The 27,518-nt window shown below is 42.9% G+C and overlaps 1 protein-coding gene and 2 non-coding genes across 3 annotated transcripts in view; 2 read left to right on the top strand and 1 right to left on the bottom strand.

Annotated features, from left to right (window-relative positions):
- The first annotated feature begins 2,440 nt into the window (after positions 1-2,440).
- The window catches only part of DNAJC11 (DnaJ heat shock protein family (Hsp40) member C11), a 59,604-nt gene continuing 34,526 nt past the window's right edge, over positions 2,441-27,518 (top strand). Inside the window, exons 1-3 of the mRNA XM_033113601.1 lie at positions 2,441-2,570; positions 24,056-24,185; positions 26,256-26,329. Of these exons, the coding sequence (XP_032969492.1) occupies positions 2,499-2,570; positions 24,056-24,185; positions 26,256-26,329 (276 nt within the window). The 5' untranslated portion in view covers positions 2,441-2,498. The remainder of the gene's footprint in view (positions 2,571-24,055; positions 24,186-26,255; positions 26,330-27,518) is intronic.
- Positions 14,945-15,005, top strand: LOC117027879 (small nucleolar RNA SNORD75). Its single transcript, XR_004424006.1, has one exon. It is a non-coding gene; the product is annotated as a small nucleolar RNA SNORD75 (small nucleolar RNA).
- On the bottom strand, positions 17,585-17,637 carry LOC117027862 (small nucleolar RNA SNORD56). The gene has a single exon (XR_004423991.1). It is a non-coding gene; the product is annotated as a small nucleolar RNA SNORD56 (small nucleolar RNA).

The following is a 27,518-nucleotide window of genomic DNA, read 5'->3' as shown; positions in this document are numbered from 1 at the left end:
TCTGGGTCAGGCTGCTCACCTCCTCTCTCAGGAGTACTACTCAGGAAAAGAGGAAGGATTGAGGGGTCTCCAGCTGGAGTCACCAGATATAGCACATAAAAATACAGGATGCCCAGTTAAATTTGAATTTCAAATCAACAATGAATAATCATTACTATAAGGATACTAATATTGCATGGCACATATACATATACTAAAAAAAATTTCATCGTTTATCTGAAATTCAAATATACATGGGTATCTAGCAACCCTAACTCTGCACGTTAGAAGAAGAGCCCCCGCCATTAAACCGAGCCAACTTCCTGAGTGGCGTGCTGGGAGGCCAAATGTTCTGGGGTCATTGTGAATATGAATGATGATAGATAAATGTCCTTACATTTATTATTTAAAAATAAGAGAATTAATGAGTTATATGTACCTATGTAATATATATACACACACGGGTAGATATAGTTATATAAATATATTATGTAAGTATATCAGGCTTTGCTTTACAGCTAAGTTACAAATTGCTTTCTGGCTTTACCCAGTAAAAAGAAAACAAAAGTGCAAGGCAGTGAGTTAATGTGACTGAGTTTTGTCAGTTGCTCTGGCGTGAGTAGTTTGCTGGATGTGTGTGTTCACTTATAAATTTGTACTGCTCCTGGTTTCCATTATTTTGCCCATCATAGATTAAGGTTTGTGGAGGGGAGAAACCAAAGGAACCAACCTCTGAGGTAAATATGTTCTCAGGCTTGTGGTGTATCTAAGTTTATTTTCCATTTGTCACAACCACTCTCCAAGTACCCACAGCACAAAATATCGTGGGCCCAAGAGAGGACAAATGCAGAGCTTCCCTGAGTCACTATTTATTTTGTTTGAGTGGTGATAAAAACCAGGTCATTCTCAATCATGGAAACACAGTCCTGGGCGTTCTGAAACATATGTTGTGTTCCGTTTATGTAATTCCTAGAGGCAGTGTTTTCCTAAGCAGAGGAAAGATGGCAAAGAACTCTCTCTACCCAACTGAGCATTATGGCCCAATTAATGTCTACAAACCTAAGGAAAAAAGGAATGTCTCAACTTTGTAGTTTTTTCCCCAGCCTCTCTGTAAGAAATTCTTAAAGACCAGCAAATGTCAGCATGCAGTTTAGCCCTAATCACTGCTCTGCAAAGGAGAAAAAAGGAAAGACCATAAAAAAAACTGCTGGAATAGCTGATGGAACATGAGTGTCTGTGAAAGCTATTGTGGGGAAGCCTCATACAGCTAAGGAAATAGCTCTTAATTTACAACCGGGGCTGACAGTCTGTTGCACACTGACTCAACAATAACCCATCGCAGCACACCTAAGTGCCTCATGCCAAAGGAGCAGAAGAGAGCTGGGCAACTTGGAAGGCACGATACCCAGGCCCAGATGGCGCACATCTGGCCAAAAGCTAGAAGAGAAAGAAATCAACTTCTCACATCTACAGACAGGTGTTTGGGGCTTCCCTTGGGGCGTCCCCGGGAGGCCTGTTTAGGAAGGGCGTCGGGGATGGCTTTAAACTGACGGCTAGTTAGGGAAGAAAAACGGCCCTCGGAAGTAATGGAGAACGGGGACAGGTCAGCGTGAACCACACAGGTGGCCAGGACAGGGGGCCCCTGCTGTCCATCCTGTCTTGAGAACTGCATCATTTTGAAGACATTTAAATTATTTAGATGACTGTAACCGAGACATCTTTAATAATGCACCAAACAGCAGGCACCACGTTGAAATCAATTAGACTCTACCACTAAATTATAAGGTAGAAATGTACAAGAGAAGCGCTCTGGGATAGGAACCGTAGGTACATACGCCTGCCCGAGACAATTATATTAGGAACCAAATGGATATTGCCTTGTCATTTAAGCAGCAGGAAAAAAGGGTTGGGTGCTCCTAAATATAGGGCAATGACAGAAAACAAAAATAAGTGAGGCCTGTCCTCTGATCAGGGTTCTGGGTGATCCAGAGAAAAGGCCAAGAACAATGGCGGGAATTACAAATCCCATCCTACAGGTTTCCTGTGCAAAAAACGAGTCAGCCAGAGGCCTCCCTGAGGAGCCTCCCACCCGGGTGCCCTGCCCAGTGCGGGCCCCGGGTGGGGCTCTTTGGGGGTGGGGTACACTCCGCACAGCGGGCCGGCCGGGGAGACAGGGAGCTGTTGCACAGGCCTGTCTCCGAGTCCCGCAGAGGGTGACGACCCCCGGTATGACTGCAAAGTCTTTCTTTGCAGCCCCGGCACAGTCCTGGGGTGGCCGGGCTGGGGCTTAGGTAAGCGGGCAGCACGTGGAGAGGCCCGGGGCGCCGCCTCCCGCCCTCGGCCGCGCGGGGGCGCAGGGCGCAGGCGCGCTGCTACGGGGCGCGGGCGGCTGCGGCGCGACTCCGGGCCGCCAGGGGCCGCTGTGGCGCAGCCGGGCCGGCCCGCGCCGTCCGCGCTGGGGATCGCCGGTCCCTCTTGAGCACGGTCTTACGGGCTTGGCGGGGTGAAAGGTTGCGAAGATGGCGACGGCCTTGAGCGAGGAGGAGCTGGACAATGAAGACTATTACTCGTTGTTGAACGTGCGCAGGGAGGTGAGGCCTGCGGCGGGACGCCGTCGGGGCTGAGGCCGGGCCCGGTCATTCGGGAGGGCCGGGCTAGCGGCGACTGTCCCTTTCCCGCCATGGGCGGCCGGGGCCGGCGGGGAGGCCGCGTGACCCCGCCTGACGTGCGCGACCGCCGGCCGACCGGGCGGCCCCTGCCCCCCAGACCCCTACTCCGGGGGTGCCCCCGCCGCCCTCTGCCCCTGCTCTCGGCGGCCAGCGCGCCGCGTGCGCTGTGTCCAGACAGGGCCAGAGCCCCCCGCACCCACAGGAGGGAACAGGGTTCCCGCGGCGGAGATGGAGTGGGGTTCCCCGTCCCTCGGCACCTGTGCCGCAGTCGCCTCGCACACCTGTCCTGGCTGCGCAGCCGTGTCATTGCCCCCGGCCGGCAGGATGAGAGACCGAGTTTTAGGCACCAAGGTCAAAGCCACCGGGAACCTCCCCAGGGGTCTCTCCGGTCTCGGGGTCTTCCATGGCGACGTCCGGCCTCTGAAGTGAGCCCAGGCTCAGAGGCACGTATGTTGTGCCCTCCTTTGCCCTGAGCGGCTGTCCAGAAGGTGGAGGAAGAGCTTCCCAGACATACAGTCTCAATTCGGAGGCTGCAGGTTAGGAAGAGGCTCTAAAGCCAGGAAAGAAGTGGTGCCCCAAGCACGGCCTCGGCGTGCGCGCCCTTTTCCACATACCAAGTGCTTAGACCCTGCTGCTTCTCCGAATAAAAGATAATAAGAGAGAGTCTCACACTTCGTAGGGGCCCCGTTAGTCTCCTGGTTGACCCGGCCAGTGGAGATCAATGTGAAGGTCAGGAAGGTTTCCAAGGTCAGATCAGAAGGTGGATCGTTTATCTCCAAGCTGCTGGATTCGGTCTTCCCACCCCTGCCAGGGCACCCCTAATGCCATCTCTCAGGTTGTCCAGTGATCAGAACTACTCAGGCTTGGCTGTCCTGGGCAAAGCTGGTCAAGTACGCGTGGTCAATGTTGATTTGCATGATGTTAACGACAGCTGACCTCCTTGAGTGCTTGCTTTGTGCAAGGCGGACTTGCTGAAGGAATGCATGTTATGTTATCTCAAATTCTCACCCCAACCCTTAAGGTAGGCGTTATGGTAATTCTTGATTTATAGCTGAGGAAACAGGCATAGAGAGATTAAGGAAGTTGCCCAAAGTCACACCACTAAAAAGCCTAGAGTCTGAATTCAGCCTCGGGCAGCCTGACTCTGGAGCCTGGGCTCTTGACCTCTGTGCACCTCTGCGTTGTGCTGTCACCCTAGTGTACCTGTCACCCTAGTGTATCAGTCCCCAGACTACAGAGCTGCTGGTTCTGGGACTGTGTTCTTGGGCACCCCACATAAGAACCCTTCAAGTCTGTTAGCCGCTATTTACTATGAAAACATCCAATGAAATATTTTTGGGAATTGCAAATCATGTTAGGCTAGCAGAGGGCAGCTGGAGGTTCTTGTAACTAATCATCAGTAGGCTTTGGGTTAGTCACTTTGGCTTTTAGTTTCTTTCCCTTTGAATGAAGCTGTCTGGCTAGTTATTCTCTAGTTTTCTCCAGTTCTTAGAAGCAAAGCAGTAAATGAAGCCAGCTTTTCTGAAATCAGCCAGTTTTATCACTTGTATGTAGTCAGTCTGGGTTATCAGGAATAGAGCAGACAACTGACCCATTTACTAGCGTCACTGAATCTTAAGCAACTGCAAATAATCCAAAGACCTGTAATAAAAGGCTTGGCCAGAGTCCTAGGTAAACACTTGTCAAAAGTATACCTTGAAACGGCTGGAAGCTGGGGGCCTGTCATTGTTATTGGTCTGATGGGTGGGAACCAAAAAATATTTCTTTAAGAAGCATTTTAGTTCTCCCAGTGAGTACAGGCACTTCCCATGTTTATAGCTATAGGTGGAATCCCTATGAAACATGTCCTCTTGTTTACCTGTGTTGCCTGTGTCAACAAACTCGCTATAAAAGATGTGCTGTGCATATTTTTATCTCTGCGGATTCTATAAAAGCAGTTTTGAAGGTGCTCTCTGGACTTGATATTTAATGGGATTTGTTGTGAAATCAGAAATCGGCCTGAGTTAAAACAACATGAATTAGTTGGAGAGTTCGAGAAAAAGTAGAAGTAATCTTAATTCTTACACGTGTGGTTGGAAGAAGATAATAACACCTGCTTATGTGTTTGCTGTCGGCTGTACAGCTTGAAGCCATTCAAATATAACCGTAGGAGGTGAGATGCTCTTCCCACCAGTATTTTGGACTACCTTCAAAAGAATATCTTCAAAACTCTCAGTGTTCAGGAAGTTCAGAGACTTTCCCCTAGGAATCGCAAATGGAAGCAACCTGACGCACAGCCAGGGAATTCTATTTAAAAATCTAAAAATTGCAAGCATAATACATAGTTGCAGCAATTGGAGTAATTAGAAATGTCAAAAATCAGCTTAAGCATCTCCCTTCCCAGGTCTTAAATTTTAAAATAGCCCTTAACTTGTATTCCAGAGAGGAAAGCAGGCAGCTGGACCACCAAATTCTGCTATGAACAAGACTTACGTGATCTTTAATGGTCCTCTCTCTAGTGTTCTGGATTTCCTGTTTCCAGAGTCGAGCCCTTGTCTGCTTGCCACACACTGAGGGGAAGGAGTGATTTATCATTACCTGGACACACGGAAACCTGATTGGCACCTGTGGCTCAGTGTAGTCAGATGTATCATCAGGGGCCTAAAATCTAACTGATCTGAGACTTCTGAGATGATTTTCCAAAATGTATTTGGAGAAAGGATTCCTGAACAGTTAATCTGAGTGAAATTTTCTTGATCTTTATACATGTTATAGACATTTTAATTGGCATGTGTTAAACCTAATGTATTTCTAAGTAATCGACGCTAATTCCTACCCTATCAATGTTGAATTACCTTTGAAAGAGTTTCATTTTTCTACGTATCATTCCGCGGTGTTTATAAACCAGCTTTAAGATCTCTGGTCCCAGTCGATTTAGCCTGAAAGGAGCCAATGTCCTTTTCAGATTTTACACACTTGAAAAATAAAACACAGTTGTTAAGTAAAAAATTAACTTAAGTAAAAAGGTTTATTTCTTGCAATACGTGAATGGAGGTTAGTGTCGTGGGATCTTCATCCTTCCATAGCAGTTATGAAAATAGAATCACACCTACCAGTAAAAAGTTTCCCCAAAGTCCCTGCATTTTCGTTCCTTCCCTGGTATAAGGCACCTTGTTCTTTCCATAATTTTTGGTTGTCTGGGTTTTTGTGGCAGTAGGTCATACCACAGAGTGGGGCTAAACGTTCAAGTTTGGACTGCAGATGGGAGGAAAGGGTGACTCTCTCCATCAGAACTGACCTGGGGAACAAAGTCACCCAATGCCCCCCAGTGAGGATGGATTGGCTGTCTGTAGAAATTGAGTACAAAGGGGTCAGCTAAGCCAGGTGCACACCCAGTCCCTCTAGAGCTGGTTCAGATGAGTCTGAGAAGGTCATTCGTTCAGTGAGTTCCCATCTACAGCATTACGTTCAAGGCTTGGTATTTACGACTATGGCCCTGCTGTGATCACTGAGTAAGTAGTGTTAAGCCTTTGGGTCCAAAAACCCAACTTACCCAGATGGCCCCATTCCTAAAGTGTCCTGTGAACAAAGGCTCATGCAGGCGTGTGCTCATTAGGAGCCGGAGCCTCAGCCCACACTGTGGCTTGTGTGACCTTGAGCAAGTCACTTCAAGGTCTCTGTTTAATTCTCTGCACAGTACTTCGTGGAGTTACTGAGAGCACAGGAGGAAGCAGTGCAGGGCTGACTGCAGCCAGAGTCCTGTATGCGAATCTGGTTCTACTCTCCTGGGAGTTTGTGCCTCTAGGCTAGTGGTTTAACCTTTCGTCTTTCTGTGTTTTCTTTGTGGAAATGTAGGTGACAGGTAATACATCATGTATTAAGCACTTCCTGTGAGCCAGGATTTGTATGTCGGAGTATTCCAGTGTAGTGAGGGCGAATATAAAATGCGTGGCCTAAGTAGATATTCATTTAATACTTATTGTTATTTCTTGAATTTTGATAAGCATGAGGTATTGCTTCTTTTAAAAAGACATGCATGCACATCTCGGCTAAATGTGCTATCCGTCTGCTGTGCTAATGAAAAACATAGCGCCAGAACTTACGGCTAGCATTAGGTAATGAAGCCCCAAAGCTTTGCTTTGCTCTTTCTGTTCGAAACACCAAGTTAATTCTCTTCAAAAGACACTTATCTCTCAGCACTCAGCTTCCTGCAAAGTCATGTTTGACTTGGAGGGCAGGGGAGGGGTTCCCAGAATTTGTGGTAAGTGTGGGCGTAAGGTGCATGGAATAGTCCAGAAAGCGTCTGTGGTAAAGGCAGAGTGGGACCCAAAGATGTAGTTCTGAGCTGTGAGCTTGGAAGGGGCCAGGCAGGGAGGGGAGGACTGATCAGAGGCAAAGGTTCTGCCAGTCAGTGAGGACAAAGCGGCACTGCCCGTGGGGGCAGGGTGCCCAGGCCAGGGCCAGAGAGGCTTCCGGTGGTCTTGCCTCTGGGTAGGGAGGGCGCTGCTCGGATGCCCAGCCAGTTCCACTGTCCTCTCATAATGGGATCAGCACACGCGTGAGGTTAAATTTAAAAATGTGTTTTTGTTAATGAACCATAAGCTAGTTACTACCTTTCTGCTTTGGGCATTTCAAGCAATTGCTTCTTGAAATTTTAATGCTCTAGTTCTGCATTATCTACCAAAATACCTCCTTTTTTTGCTTTCTTAAAGCGAATTCAATTGAAAGCTTTTATATGTGCTGTGAGTTCAGTAATAAAACAATGGAAAAAAACATAATGGGGCATACACAAGCAGCATGTTTTGCACGGCCGTAGCATGTTAGTGTTTATTTTTTTACTAAACTTTCCTTTTAATTTTACGTATTCTACCTTGTTCAAGAAAGGATTTAAGACAACTAACAGATGAGTAAAATATAGAATAGATAAATAAAATGGCATAAATGTTGGAAAGGGGGCACCCCCCAAAATGAAAAGGCCATTGGGAATATTGCGGCCCATGCATCATTCAGGCCCTCACTTCCCGAAGCAGCTCACAGCTTGTAGTGGAACCTCGTCCGAGAGCATGGCCTGATGGCTGGGTCCTGCTTGGCTCTTGGACGGTGTGCTATCGGTGCACAGTGTTCCCTTCCTGGCTTGCAGGAGCCAGAACATTCCTCAGTCATAAAATGCCAACAGACATCAGCCACAGAAGTCTGCACGAGTGGGCGGGATATGACAGATGGACATGGACGAGAGAAAGTATAAGGTCAGGCTTTTAGGGAAAAATAAGCCAAACACTTAATGTGTAGATAGGATCCAAACCATTAGTTTTGACCCAGAAAGGAACTTGAGCTCCTTTCTCTAAGATGCTGGCTTTTCTTTTTTAAACAGTTGTGTCTCAAGGGCACCAAATAAACATATGGACATGACTAGGAAGAGAAATGAAAACAAAATTGTACTATGGTAGGAAAATATTTCCTAAGCCCTTGGAATGACCTCTGAGCTGGAATCAGAATTCCTTGCGTGGGCCCATCGGTGCTCACACGCTGTGGTCAACAGACATGGGCACTGGAGGGCAGGGGTCCTCTGCCCCCTGTCCCACGTGGGCACTGCTTTCTTCCTTTCTAATGTTTAGCGTTCTGTTGTGACTGATTGCCTACTGCTTTCTGAACCTATATTTTATCTTGAGGGTAATGGGCTCTGTAGATTTTGTAAGTTTTTTCCTTCTAAGAACTCACTTAAGATTCAAAGGTTATTCCTTTGAATGACGTTTAGTTGTAGAAACTTGGAATTGTTCAGTCAACATCCTCCTGTTTTGCTTTTCTGACTTATTCATGATGTGATTGTTTCTCTCTTGGGCCAACCTTCCCAAAGTGAAGAGTCTTAAAATGGCGCTCGGCGGCCAGCTTCCAAAACCGTGGGACCTGTAGGGTGTACCCGTGACCCTGGAGTCAGGAGGGGTGTGGTGTTGCTCAGGAGTGTTAGAGAAGGGCCGCTGAAAGCACCTGGCCCAGCAGCGGATGTGAGGCTCCTCGGAGCGTTTGTTGGTGATTATTTGGAAAGGCCAAAGATGGTGATGGGGCTTGAAAGGGGTCAACGCTTCAGGAGCAAAGCCCTTGAAAACATGTTCGAGTTTGACTTTCTAGCAGCCTGATCTGGGGCAAGTTACGTAACCTCTCTGGGCCCGTTTCTTTATCCGTAAAATCCAGGCAATAATTTTATTGCCATAGGGCTGTTGGGAGAATTAAGCAAGAACGCGTATAGGTGCTTAGCATAGTAATGGACGTATTATGGAAAGTAAATGCCAGTATATTTTTATTAGCGTCGTGAGCATAAAAGTTAATAAGGAATGCTTATATTGATTTCTTGGAGTTCTTGCACATAATTTGGATGAGTCCTTTGTCTGACAGATGTATTGTAAATAGCTGGTGTCTCTCTGTCGTTTGCCTTTCACTTTGTAAAGGTATCCATTTTATGAGCCAAAGTTCACTGAGCCAGGCTACACCAGTTCTGAATTTCGCCAGCGTTTGGGTCAGGGGTTCATACTCAGGTAAACGCCTTCTCCGTCTTAGACAAGTCATTTCATCTTTTTGCCCTCCCTGTTTTTATCTGCAAAATGGGGGTTCTAATACCAACCTGAAGACGTTTTGTGAGTATTAAAGTATTAGACGAGGAAACCTCAGTGGCAGTATTTTGTTAGCTGTAAATCTGTACAAATGTATTTGTGACACCACTGACAACCTTGAAATCCCCTGCGATTCTCCTGGTTCTCCTTTTTCTCCCTGCCAGGTGCTCTTTCTGAGTCCTCTGGGACTCTGCCCCGGTCTGGCCCGCCGCAGCGTGGTTCCCTCGGCCGGCATCTGTCTCTGCCTTGGGCAATGTCTTTGGGTGTTCAAATTCAGCTTCTCCCAAAGCCCGACTGCCTCCGTTCCTCCCTCACCCTTGCCTCCGCCCCAAACTGGAATGCTCTTTGGTTTTTCTCCTCCATGTAGTATTGAGCCCCTTTGGATTGTCCCATGGACCATCACCCCGTCCACAAATCCTCTCATTCCATTTCTCTCTGATCCCTTCATTTCCTTCTCAGCTTCCAGGCTGCTGCCCGGGCCCACGTAGTCCCAACCCTGCTCTGCTCTCGTCGTCTTCAGGTCTCTTTGGTTTTGGTTTTTGTCAGTTTTAGTCAAGCTGTACCAGATCACTATTAGCAAACCGTACTGATCCCATTCTTTCCTTAATTATTTCCCTACCCAGAAACCTTTTGTGCGTGCCTGCTGTTTACTGGGTAAGGGTCAAGCTCTCAGCTCCTTTTTTAAAGTCCCTATAAATGAGATGTTTTATATACTTTCTACCTACTTTGTGGTGATGCTCTGCCTTCTTCTTCTGCAAAGGAAGCGCTATGTGGTCAGAGATCATGGCGGGGTCGCTTTCCATCCCTCACACCGTGTGCTACTTACCAGATGTTTGCTGAATGAATGAGCTGGTGGATGGATGGCCAGATTAATTTCTTGCCTACTTCCTGCCTACTGAACACTCCTCTCCTGAGGGTGTCCTTTTCCCCTGAGATGGCGCAGCCTGTCTTGGACACCTTCGCAAATCAAAATCGACCTTTTGCATCCCCGTTTACACGGGGATGCGCCCTCTGTTGCATTCTGACTGCCCTGAAGTTATTTCTGCATTTCTCTTTTATATTGTTTAGTTAAATCCGTGTGGGTGGGTTTTTAGGGGAAACCCGTGCACCTCGTTTATAATCTCCTGAGGGCAGGGACTAATTCTTTGTCTTTTGTGCCTCCTGTAAGGCTTAGAGCAGGGTGGCATTTCTCACAGGCTCTGAGTTGAAGTGAGAGGTGGTGACGCCATACTCGTGTTGCAGTTCTGGCAACGAATCATCCTGGAGGAATGTGTTCGAAGGAGTTTATCAACTGTCAGTTTGGAAAAATCTAAATGTTCACATTTGAAAATGGTTTAAAGTCAGACACCAGAGGAAGAGAGCAAATTCAAACACATGGCTTTCCGCTCATGGCAAGCCAGCCAAGGCCTGTGGGGACTCGGTGCTGGGAGACAAAAGCGTGGCTTTTCCTGCTGGGCCTGTCCTTTGTCTCGCAGGTATTGATCACCTTCCTCTCGTGATTCTTTATTGCAGTGGGAAAACGTTACTTGTTTAATCATCTTTTATTCTAGCACCAGTGATATTTGTAAAAGTCAGTGAGTTTCAGGTGGATTCGATTTATTGTTTCACAGTTTTTTTCTTTTGTTAGAGCTGAATTTTTACGATAGACATTCTGTTGAGATACTCCTTGCAAAGATGGGTCAGGCAGAATGAGCTAGTCCCGGCTGCACCATATCCCATGTATATTGTCGGGGCCTGTTACAGTTGGCCGATGAACCCCACGTACAGGAACTTATTTTCAGACCCGCCAAAGATGGGTCCCCGTCACCGGAAAAGCCTAGAAGGCTGTGCTGAGCAGAGAAAACGCCACCAGAAGATGGCAGCGCTGTGCGGGGTGCAGTTTCATGGTGCGGAGCTTCAGACGGTAGTGGGAACCTTCACAAAACCAAGTAGGACGTTTCTCCACGTCCAGCTCAGTGGTTGCGTTTTAGTGCCTGATAAGGGACTGGCTTCCTCTCTTAGTATAATCACTATCTACTCGGTGACACCAAATCATCTTGAACCCTTTCTCTTCATGAAACAGCTCTTACTCAGCACTAAGCACCCATGCTGTCTCGGTGTTAATTAGCTCTGAAATCTGTTTTTCCCTTTGAATTTTAGTACGAGTATCAAGTATCATAAAAAAGTATAGGTTTTTATTAGCTGATACAGTTTATTTCAATCAGATTGTCATTGAACATATGGACAGTAATGAATCTTCAATTGTGGTAATTAGGCAAACGTCCCAAAACCCAATAGAATATAGTTTGTGGAGACTTCGTTTCTGAAATACAGCAATATACAGAGCAGAGCGTGCCAAAAAAATGTGTACACATTGTAAGAAAGGGAAACTGTATTAAAATTACAATACTCAATATATACCGATAACAAACGATGAATACAAGTCACCTTTGACTTTTGCAATGACAAGAGGTGCTCAAAGTGGTTCCCATCAGCGTCAAGACACTTTTGATTACGGCAAACTACTGCTTGAGCAACACTAACCAAAGTGTTTCCTTGTATCCATGTTGTTGGCATCCCCGGAAGATAAGCCTAGAAGTCTGAACTCGAAATGGTAGCTTCCTGGTGGCTTTACTGTTCCTGAAGTGAGTGTAAGTCTGAGGTGTCCTTAAGACGTTTTGTGCTCTGCTGGGGCTTCAAAATGTTGAGCTAAAAAGCATCGCTGTGGTGAAGCGTAGTATACCGAGCATTCGTTCCTCGCTTGCCCACGCGTGGTGGAATGCACTTCTGGTCCCCTAGTGGCTGAATGAGGCCCCGTGACTGGTTCCGACCAGTGATGAGTGGAAGTGATGTGTGTCGTGCTCAGGCTGAGGTGTTTAAATGCCAGTGTGAGCCCAAGGATCTCATGCTCTTCCCTCTGCCTCGGTGACTGACGGTGGTTCCAAAGGGTGGCTGGTCTGTCAGCTGGAGCCTGAGGTCATTGTCACGCTAACTACCTGCTGACGTGAGGTGAACGTGTAAAGTGAGGGAGAAATGAACTTTCAGAATTGTTGGATTGCGTCTTACCCCAGGATTCTCTAACCTAGCAATTCTCAGGCTTTTTGATGTCAGGACCCCTGTACATTTTTAAATTATTGAGGACCCCAAAGAGCTTTTGTTTACATGGGTTATAGCTAACAATATATAATTAGAAATTAAAACTGGGTAATTGATAAAATGTTGTAAAACAAGGTACAGAATGTACTTGTATTTCAGTATAAGCGCAAGGAAAACTTAAGGAGTTCAAAATATAATGAAAAATAATGACATTACATATTTAGATATTATATCTATTTTATACGGATGTCACAGCAGATGTGAAGAAAGAGAACTGGTAGGTACACAGTCAAAGAACTGACCACCAATTGAGTTCATCTCTAAAAACTCATTTTTATACCCTAAAACTACCATCTTTGAAATTTCTGGAAAGCATAATACACAAGTACGCATTCCATTATCCATCGGAATAGTGATGTCATCACACGTAATGTGGCCCACTGTACACTCAGGAGAAAATGAGGAAAAGGCCAAAAACAGCTTCGTTTTATTATGAAAGTAGTTTTGACCTGTGGACCCTGAAAGGGTCTCGGGTTCCCAGGGGGCCGCAGGCGTTTGTAAGACCACTGACCTAGCCTGTCCTGCCCGATACAATCGTGGTTCAGACACTGATGTTCTTCACAGGTTACTTTGTTAAATGAAGATGGAAAATGAAAGCAGAGTGGCAGTGTACTCTGAATATATGCTGTCACATTGATTCCGGAGAGGGTCTCCTTCACTAGAATTTAAATAAATGAAAATAGAGCGACTTTTTCAATTGCTTAATTATTTAAGGGAAGCAAATATGATGAAATTGGAGTCAGGAGACTTTTCTAAGCATGATGCCACAGCAGAAATCAGAAAAGACACAATTGATAGCTTTGATTTTGTAAAAATGAGAAACTTCTGTGCTTATTAAAGGAAAAAAACCTAAAACCTAAAAAAATAAAAATCATAAACAAAAGACCCAAAAGTAACCAGCAATATATTTATTTGATAAAAGATTCATATTTCTAATACATACAAAGAACTCTTGGAAATCAAAAAGAAAAAGATGAATACCCTCATAGGAAAACAATGCAAAGGAAACAAATAGGTTATTTCATAAAAGAAGAAATCTAAAATGCAAATCAATATATGGAAAACTGTTCACCCTCACTAGGAGACAAACAAGTGCAAGTTAAAAACATGGTTCCCTTTTTTTGTCTACCAGATTGGCAAAGGTTTTTTTTCCTTTTTAATGATAGTTCTCAGCGCTGATGAGATGAGATGCCTTAGCCCACCCATCCTGGAAGCAGGAGGTTTACTCCCTGGAGAAAGTGAACCAGAGTCTTCAGAACCTAGACACAGATACAGACACGTGGAGGGAGAGAGTGGAACCTCTACCCCCCCCAAAAAAAGCAGAGAAAATGTGGGAGTTCACACCCTGCAGGGAGATACTTCCCCCTTCTTCCATTTATTCTCTGGGCTCTTCCCTGAAGGAACTAATCCATCAAAGAGGAAGAACTACCACAGGAAACTTCCAGGTCCCCTCCCAGGCATTTCCCAGAGAAGCTCATCAGGTGAGAGGGGCTTCTCACACGTACAGAGCTTCCAGACAGCTCCGTGGTATCTTACCGTTCCGTGTAAATCGATTGGCAGAGAACATCATGTTGGAAGGCTCCGGCGTGAAATTGTGAGACCATGCAGACAGCAAGGGGAGACTGGAAGAAAGCAGACAGTGCAGGGAGTTTGAAACTAGATGGTCCTCAGAGAGGACATGTAAGAAATAAGAACAAGGCTATGCTTTAAGAAGAAATAGAAAAAGAAGGAACTCTTGGAAATTAAAAGATAAGTTAAAAAAAAATGCTATAGAAGGAATGGAAGATAAAGATGAGGATATCTACAAAAGTACAACTTAAAAATTAGAATATCAATTCTTAAGACATTAAATAAAGTAAAATAAAGGGGGAGACATTAAACAATATGAGAAAATTTGTCAAGAATTAAAAAATAAGAGACTATTTTTAAAAAGCCAATCAAGTAACTAGCTCGGAGGATGAGATGGAAGACCCATGCTAAGGGAAGTCACAGTTTAAAGAGGGAGTCCTAAAAGTTTCCAAACAGGTCACAAGGGATTGGAAATCGGAATGACAGTAGATATGTCACCAGTAGTGCTACAAACTACAAGACAATGGAGCAATACAGTAAAAATCCTGAGGAAAAGGAAAAATTATTTCCAAGCTAGAATTCTATACTCAGCCAACTATTTATCAAGTGTACAGCCAGGATATAAGAACATTTTGAGAGATACACAGTGTAAAAAAATGTTTCTTCCTAACCACCCTTTGTAAAGGAAACTACTGGAGATTGAACTCCACCAAAATAAAGAAAACCAAAACAGAGAAAGGCATATGATACAGAAAAGGGGTCCAACCCAGGAGATACGCTGGAAGATAGAGACGGGAAATCCTAGGATGAAGTTTGTCCAGTGGGCCTAACATCTGACCGGTGCAGTGCGGAGAGCTCTGCGAGGAGCGCCTCTTGGGAAAACAAACGTGGGACTGATATTTTTGTATTGAGAGGACTATTAAAAGCCTTCGCTGTAAGGAGTGTACTATGAGGAGTTGAAGAAGGCCCTGTGATACATAGGAAACTAAAACAAATGAAAACGAGGCCGGCCCGTGATGGTTAAGAGCAGTGGACATAAAGGATTTCTGAAAAATTGTATTCTGAGGCTTAAAACACAAAGAAAAAAAGAAGAAAAAGAAAATGAGGCGGTTGTTAGCTCCAGGAAAAATAAAAAGTTGTGCAAGCAAAGAAAGGTAATCATAGTATACTGTTTGGTTCGGCTTTGGACTGTATTTACATAGTCATATTTTTTGATTCACAGTTGGTTAAATCCATGGATGTGAAAACCAAGGAAATGGAAAGCTAACTGTATAATTATATTATTTGGAAATACAAATGAGGAAAAAATGCTAAAAGATTTGAAAGTACTTGCATCTGAGGAGTGGGGGTGAATGCTGGTTTTGGTTATAAGTCTAGTAGTTTATTTATAAACTGTTTATGTAATCTTTTTCATTTCTATAGAGTCAGTAGTGATATCCCACTTTTATTTCTGAGTTTAAAATTTTGAATCTTTCTTCCCTTTGTCTAGCTAAGGTTTTGTCACTTTTGTTGATCTATCTGAAGAACCAACTTTTGGTTTCATTAATTTTCTCTATTTTCCTATTCTTGATTTCATTTATCTCTGCTCTAATCTTTATTATTTCCTTCTACTAGCTCTAAGTTTAATTTGTTCCTTTTTTTTCTAATTCGTTAAGTTGTAAAGTTAAGCTGTTGATTTGAGATCTTTCTCAAGATCTCAATATTTGGAGTGTTTTACTGTAGACATCTACGGCTATAATGTTGCCTTTAGCACTGCTTTCACTGCATCCCGTAAGTTTTGGTCTGTTTTGTTTATTTTCATTTGTTTCTAAGTATTTCCTAATTTTCCTTATGATTTCTTCTTTGATCCATTGGTTGTTTAAGAACGTATAATTCAGTTTCCACAGATTTGGGAATTTTTCAGTTTTCCTTCTGTTGCTGATTTCTTTTTTTTTTTTTTTTTTTTTTTAAAGAGAACAGGACTTTATTGGGGAACAGTGTATACTTCCAGGACTTTTTTTCCAAGTCAAGTTGTTGTCCTTTCAGTCTTAGTTGTGGAGGGTGCAGCTCAGCTCCAGCTCCATTTGCCTTTTTTTCCAATTCAAGTTGTTGTCCTTTCAGTCTTAGTTGTGGAGGGTGCAGCTCAGCTCCAGGTCCAGTTGCTAGTTGCAGGGGGCGCAGCCCACCATCCCTTGCAGGAGTCGAACTGGCAACCTTGTGGTTGAGAGTGCACTGGCCCATGTGGGAATTGAACCGGCATCCTTCGGAGTTAGGAGCACGGAGCTCTAACCGCCTGAGCCACAGGGCCGGCCCATGTTGCTGATTTCTAACTTCATCCCATTATGTAGTTTGAGAAGATACTTTGTATGATTTCTTTATTTTTAAACCTGTTGAGACTTAATTAATTAATTATTTTTTAAACTTTTATTAATTTTAAGTGTTTTTTCCAGGACCCATCAGTTCCAAGTCAAGTAGTTGTTTCAATCTAGTGGTGGAGGGTGCAGCTCACAGTGGCCCATGCAGCGATCGAACCAGCAACTTTGTTGTTAAGTGCACTGTGCTCTAACCAACTGAACTAACTGGCCGCTTCCGAGACTTAATTTATGACTTAACATACCGTCTTAATGTAATGTCCCATGTGCCCTTGAGAAGAATGTGTGTGTGTGTGTTGTTGTTGAGTAGAGTGTTCTGTATATATCTGTTAGATTTAGTGGATTTATTGTGTTGTTCAAGTCCTCTATTTCCTTTCTTACCTTCTGTCTGGTTCTGTCCATTGAAAGTGGGATATTGAAGTCTCCAAGTATTAGTGTGATACAATTTCTCCCTTCAATTCTGTCCATTTCTGCTTCATATATTTTGATGGTCTGTCATTAGGTATGTAAATGTGTATAACTGTCATATCTTCTTGCTCTGTTGAACCTTTTATTAATATATCATGTCCTTTGTGTCTTGTAACCTTTTCTGATTTAAGGTCTACTTGGTCTGATACTAGTATAGCCATCCTGCCATTGGTTACTATTTGCAAGCAATGTCTTTTTTCATCCTTTCACTTTTAAATTATTTGTATCTTTGGATCTAAAGCAGGTCTCTCATAAATAGCATATAGCAGGTTATTTTTTAAAATCTATCCTGCCAGTATCTGCCTTTTGAATGGAGAATCTAATCCATTGACATTTAAAGTAATTACTGATTAGAGACCCTTATTTCTGCCACTTTGCTATGTACCTTATAGCTTTTTTCCCCTCATTTCCCACATTACTGTCCATTCTGTTTAGCTGATTTTTTTGTAGTGAAACATTTCAATTCCATTCTCATTTCCTTTCATGTATTTTATAACTGTTTTCTTTGTGGTTACATTTAACATCTTAAATTACATTCAATATCCTAAAGTTATAAAACTCTAATTTGAATTTATACCAGCTTAACTTCAGTAACATAAAAAAACTCCCTTCCTTTACAGTTCTGTCTCACCTCTTTTGTTTGATGTCATGGAATCATCACATCTTTATACATTGTGTCCAAACAATAAACTAATACTTGTTTTTTATAATGCATCAGTCTCTTAAATGATATAGAAAACAAAATGTGAAGTTACAGAGCAAAGTTAAAATAAGACCAGCTTTTATTTTATTTATTTATTTTATTTATTTATTTTTTTTTTTTTCAGCTTCACTCAGACCCAAAATATCAACACTCACTAGGTGAACTAGACCAGCTTTTAGACTAATATTTCTGCAAGATTTAAGTCTCTTACATCATGCAGAAAACAGAAAGTGGTGTTACAAACCGTTTTTACAATAGTACTAGCTCTTGTAAGCCCAAGTATTTACCTTACTGAGATTTTTATTTCTTCATACAGCTTTGAGTTACGGTAGTCCCCCCAACTCCCCTCATCCACGGGGGCTGCATTCCAAGACTACCAGTGGTGCCTGAAACCGTGGATAGTACCGAACCCTGTATGTCCTATATTTTTTCCTATACGTACCGTATTTCCCCGAAAATAAGACCTAGCCAGACAATCAGCTCTAATGAGTCTTTTGGAGCAAAAATTAATATAAGACTTGGTCTTATATTATATTATATAATATTATATAAGTCCATGTATTGTATTGTATTGTATCGTATCATATTATATCATATCATATCAGACCCGCTCTTATAGTAAAATAAAGACCGGGCCTTATATTAATTTTTGCTCCAAAAGATGCATTAGAGCTGATTGTTCAGCTAGGTCTTATTTTCGGGGAAACATGGTACATACCTATGATAAAGTTTAATTTATGAATTAGGCACAGAGATTAACAACAATAGCATAATAAATTATAACAATTATAACAATATACTGTAATAAAAGTTATGTGAATGTGGTCTGTCTCCAGTGATTTTTATATTTTTCAGTTCAAACCTATTCCTCAATCTGTGTAACCGTCCCTCATGTGCAGTAAATGGCTTGGTGTCACTCGTTTCCGGAGACACCTTGCTAAAGTCTTCATAGAAGCTCTGTTTTCTGTGAAGTGTGTTGCCATCAATTGGAACACATTTTCCATTCACATCTTCCACCCACAAACTTAATGCCTTTTCCATCTTTTTTATTTTTTTAATTTATTGTGGTGACAATTGTTAGTAAAATTACATAGATTTCAGGTGTACAATTCTGTATTACATCATCTATAAATTCCATTGTGTGTTCACCACCCAGAGTCAGTTCTCCTTCCATCACCATATATTTGATCCCCCGCCTTTTCCATCTTAACTAAGCACTTCTCATGCACTGTGGCTGTAACTTTTGCAGTTTAAGGTACAAAAGCAAAATTAGTGGGGTGGCCGGATGGCTCAGTTGGTTAGACCGCGAGCTCTGACCAACACGATTGCTGGTTTGATTCCCACATGGGCCAGTGAGCTGTGCCCTCCGCAACTACAAGTTGTTCAAGGACAACAATTTGGAGCTGATGGGCCCTGGAGAAACACACTGTTCCCCCAATAAAATTTATTAAAAAAACAAAAAGCAAAATTAGTATAAATTTCTTTTTTTCCCCAAAATTTCACACAAGAGTCATTCTTACCACAGATTTTAGCAACCTCAGCATACGACTTTTTTCTTTCCTCGTTAAGTTGAGAACTTTTACCTTTTCGCTTAATGGAAACACTTCGAGGCTTCTCTCTGTCATATTGGAATGGCTGACCTTGGGGCCGTTAGTAAGTAAAATAAGGGTGAGTTGGACACAAGCAAGCACTGTGATACTGCGACATCGATCTGCTCCCCGAGGTGACTGCTCATTGGCTAACGGGCAGGGAGCATCTAAGCGGGAGACACCGGGCAAAGGGATGAGCCACGGCCCTGGCAGGACAGAGCGGGAAAGCTCAAGGTTTCATCACGTTACTCAGAGCAGCACAATTTAAACCTTACGAATTATTTACTCCTGGAGTTTTTCATTTAATATTTTCACACTGCGGGTAGCTGAACCGCTGATTGTGGAACCGCAGACAAGGAGGGGGCGGTGCTGCATCGTCTGTGCCCTGTCATTTCAACCTGCAGGACTCCCTTGAGCATTCTTTGCAAGTCAGATCTAGTGGGAACACTCCCTCCGCTTTTGGTTATCTGGGAAAGTCTTCATTTCTCCCTTGTGTGTGGTGTAAGGTAAGGGTCAAATCTTATTATTTTTTTTTTTAATTTTATTGGGTAATATTGGGGAACAGTATTTTTCTCCAGGACCCATCAGCTCCAAGTCGTTGTCCTTCAATCTAGTTGTGGAGGGCGCAGCTCAGCTCCAAATCCAGTTGCTGTTTTCAATCTTAGTTGCAGGGGGCGCAGCCCACCATCCCGTGTGGGAATTGAACCAGTAACCTTGTTGAGAGCTCGCGCTCTAACCCACTGAGCCATCTGGCTGCCCTAATCTCATTTTTTGTGTATGTATGGATGTTGACTTCTAACATCATTTAATGAAAAGACAATCTTTTCCCTATTGAACTTCCTTGACACCTTTGTCAAAAATCGACCGACCGCATAGAAGGGGGTCTGTTTGTGGACTTGCTCCTGTTCCATTGATTTATTATGTCTGTGCTTTCACCAGTACCACACTGTCTGGCCACATAAGTCTTAAAGTCTAGTATTCTGAGTCCTCCAGTCCTTTTTCAAAGTTACTTGGCTAGTAAAATAACTGAGAAAGGAAAATTTCTTTTTGCTCTATATCCTTCGTTTTTATTCACACAAATTTTAGAATTGGCTTGTTAATTTCTACCAAAAAAAAAAGCCTGCTGAGATTTTGATTGGATTGCCTTGAATCTATAGATCACTTCGGGGAAATTTGACATCTTAATAATATTGAATCTTCTGATGCATGAAGATGGTTTATCTCTCCATTCTTTTCAGTCTTCTTTCATTTCTGTCAGCAGCGTATCGTAGTTTACAGTACACAGGTCTCCCACATACTTGTTAAATTTATCTCTAAGTAGCTTGTGTTTATTGATGATACTCTATAAATGGTATTGTCTTTTTAAATTTCAGTTTTTAGTATGTAAAAATAAATTGATGTTTGCATGTTGACCCTGTATCCCATGACCTTGATAAAATCACTTAGTAGATTTTTTGTAGATTCTTTATGATATTCTACATAGGTGACATCTACAAATAAAGTTTTACTTTCCAGTCTGTATGCATTTTCTTTCTTTCTCATACCTTGTTGCAGGAATTACATTTTTGTATTGCATAGCATCTTATCAAGCAACTTTAACAGACCACCAAACTCTACAGTCAAGTCACAGAGGACCTTTTCAATGTGGATTTTTTTTTTCAGTGTGGATTTATCATCCATAAAGGTTGAGTTTGTATTTACTTTTTTGTGAAAATATAACCCGATGATGGGGACGAAACTTTTCAGACTTCACGCACAATACATCTCTTAGTTTTATTATGGAATTTTAGAAATCAGTACGTAACCTTAGGTACCACTTTTAATGATACCATATATTTTGAAATGATATCAGTATTTTTATGATAATGAAAGAGTTTATCATTTAGGAAATACTGAACTAGTGACCTTAGCTATTCAGTTATGGTGAAAGGCCCAATCTAACCTTCAAGTGGGTGTGGTATTTATTAAAAAGGAAACTTCTCTTTTCTAGTTCTTAATTGGTAGCACATTAAGCCATTTATTACTGTGATTAAAGACTAGAGATTCTACTTTCTTGTCATTTAGTTGAATTTTAACAACCAGGAAATAGCAGTCTAACCCAGGTTCGTCAAATCTATCTAATCCTACACTTGTATCTATTATGAGGTGCTGGAAAGAACCATTAAATTTTGCAAAAGAAAATCGTTTGTAATGACTCTTTAGGAAGGAAGAAGCCCCTTTTATGTCATCTCATAACTAAACCTACCTGGAGAAGATGTATATATTTGCCATTGGTTAACTATTATTTATTTGCTTAACACATTAGGGTTTGGTACAGGTTGTATGTTGATAAGTGTGGCAAGAAATGCATTGGCCTACTTGACACTGGCCGGGAAAGAACCCTATGGTAGGAAAAGGAGAAAGCACCTGCTGAGGCCCGTCGCCTCTATGGAGTCTCGTGGTTTTACTGAAATAGGATAGCCCTGCAGCACAGGGTACATGTGAGCACGCAGCTCGGTGCATTTCACCACCGTGGGCGACTTCACGAAGGAATCGTGCTGTTATCCTTGCACTCGGGCAGCACCCTTCCTGAATGGTCCGTCGCAGTGAGCATGCTGTCGAAGGGGCATCGGAATTGAACTGTGGGTATTATAACAGTATGTACGATGTCAGAGGGGTAGTAGATGGGGGGAGGGGTGTAACTGCTTAATCATGTTGTTTTGTACACCTGAAACTAATATAAAAAAATAAAATTTAATTTTAAAAAATTGAATTGTGGTGAGAGTGCTAGCTAAAGTGATTCGATTCCCACTGCGTGCAGGCATCGCTAAGCACTTGTATGTGTATTATCTCATTTTCTCCTCGCAATTGCTCTGGGAGAGAAGTACTGCTGCCCACTGTTGCTTCAAGGTAAGAAAACGAAGGAAAAAGAGCTACAATTTGTAAGCTTTTGCTGAGTGCCAGGCCCCATATGAAGCACTTTGTAGTCACGATCTCATTTCATTCTCACACCGTCCCTGGGAGTTGTTACTGTCCCCTTTTGTAGATGAGAAAGCTGAGCGGCAGAGGGCTCATTTACCTAAAGCCACAAAGCTTTGAAGTGACAGATCCGGCCTGTGACACAGGCCGTTGGACTGCCAAGCCTGCCTTCTCAACCACTGAACTTGGAGGTTGGTGTGTTACACAGAGTAAATTACTCAGGTGACCAGATGGAGAGAAAGGAGGAAGGCAGTCACCTAAAAATTACCCAACAGTGTAATTCCCAAAGAGAAGATGGAGGAAAGACTAGTGCTGGAACAGGGCAGACATCTACCTCGTGTTTGGAGGCCAAAGGACGCTCAGTGAAGAAGACCCTGACCCTTTTCCAGGGACATAGTGGACACCTTCAACAAGCTGCTGGCTTCACATCCAGTATGTACAGATGAGCCTCCGTCTAAGCAGACAGCGAAGGTCACCGTGTCTGGCTTAACGGACCAGCTGAGTGGCCCAGGTCGGCTGTTTCTCTTGCGAATAACAGAATCATGTAAAGTTAGGAAGGCTCGTAGGGGTCGTCCCCCCGACCATCTCCTCAGACGAAGAAACCAGTCAGAGAGGCACCCGGGCCGCCTGCTCTCCGGTCACATTCATGGCCTGCCTTGTAGTGCTTCAGAATTCCTTGTTTAAAACTGCTGGTAAACCTGCACAAATTTCCTGATTTTCTCGCATCTGAATAACTTATTCCAAGTGTTTCCCAATAGAAAATATTTGAATGACATGCCAAAAATTATTACTGAAGTTTTGCCTTTTCCCATCGGTGAAAAAAACTCAAGTCCTGGAATTGGAAGATACTGGAAAATTGTGGAAATTATAGAAAACTATAGTTTAACGTTTCCCCGTATAACCTTGATCCCTTGACTGACTGTCGCTGTAACTGCCCTCCTTGTGGACCTGTGTTCGGGGACCTGACCATAGAGCACCGTCGGCCCTCAGCATCCTCACCGGGCCCTGCTCCCGTTCCTCTGCCCAGATGGCTGGTTTTTCGGGCCTTGGGGCAGGTTGTCAGTGATCCAGAAATGTCTTTGTTTTCAGAATGGTGGGTGACCTCCCAGAATAAAATGGTTTTGACTTGACCAATCATCTGGATAGAACTGCCTATTGGGCATCACCCCTGATAGACCAAACTGGTCCCTGAGGAAAACTAGACTTAATCTTCCCCAAAACAGCCCCGAGGGGCCAGCTGGAGGGACGGTCCAGTGTCCTGGCCTCTGAGGAAGTCTTTCTAAGAACTTAACTGGTGAGGCAGGCAAAGTGGTCCGGGCTTTTGCCATCAGTCTTCGTCTTCCCTTCTGTGACGTGCAGCGTCCATTGTACCTTTTGTGTCGTGCTCTGTGCTCTTCGTATTTTTCCCTCCAAGTGACTGGTTAGGAGAACTAGAGATTGTATGCATTGGGTAGGGGCCTTTGGGGGTCTGTGGGGAGGCTTCTGTTTTAACTATAGGGTAGTGAAGCCTTTTTGTCTGCTTCGTGTGCCGCCTTTCAGAAGGAAAGTTTGAATTAGAGGTGTGCTGGTTTTACAATTTTATTTATTTGTCTTTGATTTTTAAGGATGCGTATCCGTTGAGTTTCCTTTGACAGAGCACTGATTAAATGCATGGCCTTTCTTTCTAATGGTATGTAGCTTTTTCTTTCTGAACAGAGAGTTCCTTGGCGTGATTTACTTCAACTTGGTTCAAGAGTTAGCGGGTCTCTCATGTTTTCAGTTTTAGCTCGGACCCCATTGAACCACTGCAAAGACACAGTTTTCATTCCATCTAATAGCAGCGTTCCCCAGCAAAACACAGTTGCTATTGATGTACATAATTGATCACTTTATTAACTGGGGGAGAAAAGAGGGCTTATTGCAGTAATAAAGCATAACTTCATTATGTCCTGTGTGTCGAGAGCAAACACGTTGGAAAGTGGCTGACAGGTTCCCATTTCAGGGCTGGTTGTGAGAACGGTAATATTTAAGTAGCATTGATTGCTCTCTAATTGGATTTTTCTTTCTCTAGGCTTCTTCTGAAGAGCTGAAAGCTGCCTACCGGAGGCTTTGTATGCTTTACCATCCCGACAAGCACAGAGACCCAGAGCTCAAATCACAGGCGGAACGACTGTTTAACCTTGTTCACCAGGCTTATGAAGGTCAGTGGAGGGCTTGGCTTCACAGAAATGCCCTGGTAGCAGGTATTCGATTTTTAAGAGACTTGATTTGTGGAGAATAGAAAAAGAGAGTCCTTAGAGGTGTATAAAAGAGGTAGTTGGTTTAGTACTTTTTCCTGACAGAGTCCTTTGAAAGAGAAGTATTTTGCTTTGGAAATCAATATGTGTCCAGTAAGTAGAAAATGAGGATACAGGTGAAGTTAGAGCAGGGTCTGAATTGCAGGGGAATACTCAAGTTTTAAATCATTGACTAGTTTTCTTCCAAAGGGAACTCTTAGCGGTAAAAGGCTGATCGTTACAGACAGGCTTTCTTTGTTCTCTTTCTTTGTGAGGAAATACAAGAGCATTTTTTTCATCTGAAAGTGATTTTATTGGCTCTACTATAGCATTCAGTTAAAGAAAGTTTCTAACAAAAGAAAGAAAATGGTGTTAAGAAGGCGAACAGGAAATAGAATCAGGTAATTCAGATTTTTACAACTCCATCTTATGTATTTCAGAAAGAGTATTTTGTGACATATTTGTTTAGAAAATACTGAAGTTATTAATAGTTACAGTTTCTGTTTGAGAAATGGTGGTGGGTATACAGCATTGTGCATGGACTTAATGCCACCGAATTGTACACTTAAAAATGGGTAGAATGATCGGTTTTATGTTACGTACAGTTTGCCACAATTTTAAGAATAAACAATTTTTAAATATTAAATCACTCCTAGAATAATACCGAGTAAAATAAGTTATTTATTCCAGAGCCATTTTGTGATTCTCTCCTTAATTAGACCAAACATTAGATCATGTGTTTCTTTACAAAATAAAGACCTCTCGGTGTAGGCATAAAAGCATATGCTGTATTCCACTTCACAGTTTTACCAAAACGTTAGATTTTAATGACCAGTAAAACTCAGGCTGTGGCTTATATATGTGTGCTGTCGGCTTAGTGTCTGCACCAAATTTCACTCTATTTAGACCACTGATATGGTGGCTCTGACCAAAAGCCTGTTCCTTTTATTGTATTCTGTTGACTAAATGGCCGCGTTGATTTTACTATTTTCTAAATTATGCAAATACCTGGTGTTGATTATTTTATGGATTGGGGAAGAAGCGACACGAAAACTCTACCAGTGCCTGTGAAAATGCTGCTGCAGCAGTTCTGGCCCCAGCGTTAGCCTAACGTGGGGCTAAAGTAACGGAGTGAATCAAGTCCTTGTTAAATCCTAGAGATTAACGCGAGAAGTTTGGCGCCCAGGTTTTCCAGTGGTCAGCATTTCTTTCTTCCCCATTAGATTTGAATATGAATAGAACCAGTTACATCATTTTTTAATTAGGCCTAAAAATATATGGAAAGTCTCAGGGGAGAAAAGATTCAAAGGTCTTGAACAGAAATTGGCAGAGTAAAGGAGGAAGATAAAGACTGTTAGCTTTACTGGCATTTCAGCTTGGTTCAGGTATCCTTTGACCAGCCCTCAGCCTTATTGAAAAATCTTTTTCTGATGAATCTCAGGTGATATGGCCAACACCATAGTGACAAGTGTTTGTGTCTTTTAAAATGAGTTACAAATAAAAAGGACACACACACACACATCCACCATAGACTGTCCTAGGAGTTAGTGAAACGCTATAGAATACATAATAAGTCAGATTTTTCTAGTATCAGCCTGTCCCTAGTTTTACATTAAGCTTCTTTAGAAACTGGAATTAACTCTTTCAAGCCAAGGTACTTTATAGCCTGTGGTGGTAACTTACGAAATTCTTTTTAAAACCACTGTTCTAGAGCGACACGAGGGTCAGCGCAGCTTCCTACAAGGTATGACTCACAAGTAAGAGTGGCTTGGACATGAAAATCTGGCGTTCCTCCTTTGGAGCCGCCTTTCAACATGGCCTAGGTTAGCTCTGAAAAGCGTTGAGGAGGAAAGACGCATAGGGAAAGAAAAGCATCTCTAGGGACACTGGTGGGGAAGGGAAGAATAAGAGATGGGGTTTTGCTGACTGATACTGTTGTCGGGACCGGAGAGTGAATTCTGTACATTGTAAACCTGTCTCATCTTTCATTTGCAGTGCTTAGTGACCCCCAGACCAGGGCCATCTATGATATTTATGGGAAGAGAGGACTGGAAATGGAAGGATGGGAGGTAAGAGAAACCGTGCGTCCAGTGTCCCAGGAAGGTCATTAAACAGCCACCTCCAAGTCCCCAACCTGAGATGACATCTTTGAGAATATTTGAAGACGTTGAGTTCTCTCCTCGCCTTGTGTTTGGTTGAAGAGATTGAGTTCTGGGCCTGGGCAAGTCAGCCATCCACCTTGTCTTCCATTTCCCAGCCTGTCGAGTGAAAAGTAAGAGGAGCAGACAGGCTAGACTAGCAGTTGTTAACCCGAGGGAGGGAGCAGGTCAGCTGCAGAGGGTTGATGGAAGACAGTTTCTGCAGGATGAGGTTCTGTCTACGCGTACATTTCCTTCCATCCTCCACGCTCTGCTCCTCTCTCCACCTTAAGTTACCAGGAACTGCATTTAGGAAGTGTTTCTGTTGGGAACATGTTGTCATGTGAACAAAATGGAAGCAGAGAAAAGTTGAACTACTTGATTCCATTGTTTAAAATGACCCTTCCGGCACGTCTAGATGTACTATGCTATCAGAATGTTATCAAATAGAGGGAGTAAAACAAAATAGTAGATAGCAAGTATCTATGAAGTAGGTTACCCCGGGCAGCCATGCTGTGTAAGAACAATCACTCAAATTCAGAAGATTCTGTTTTCTTTCGCTCTGCTGCCCACTAGTCTTAGAGCCTTGGGCAAGTCACTTGACTGCTTTGTACTTCCATGTTATTACCCGGAAAATGAAGATGAATATAAGTTGTAAAACGCCAAATTGCTGTAAGCATGTGTAGGTGTGGTCATTTAGTTTCATTAAAGAAACTTGGTTCAGATGCCTAAGAAATTTTGGTTGGCTGTTAACATTAAATTGTTAACTGTTAACAAAACTGTTAACAATTGTTAACAAAAAAATAACATCGAGTTATTTTTTTCATCATCGTGTAAGATTTCCCTGGAAGTTCTTTTGGTATTTAATCTCAAACCTATATGCCCATCTCTTCTGATTTCTAGCATGAAAACCTTCTAAACGCCTTTGGACAAGGAGTAGAGATATGTAAAACAGGGTTCTGTTGTCCTTCCCGCTACTGCTTAATATCGGTGGCTCGTGGGCCATATTCAGCCTGTAGCCATGTTTTGGTTGGCCACACGATAATTGTAGTTGCCACGTTTAAAATTTGGGAGATTTTTGCATAAAAACCCAGCCTTCTATCTTCTCTTAAAAAATCAG

This window comes from Rhinolophus ferrumequinum, chromosome 9, assembly GCF_004115265.2.
Source record: "Rhinolophus ferrumequinum isolate MPI-CBG mRhiFer1 chromosome 9, mRhiFer1_v1.p, whole genome shotgun sequence".
NCBI classification, from domain to species: Eukaryota; Metazoa; Chordata; class Mammalia; order Chiroptera; family Rhinolophidae; genus Rhinolophus; species Rhinolophus ferrumequinum.
This window is presented reverse-complemented; position numbering and strand designations above follow the sequence as displayed.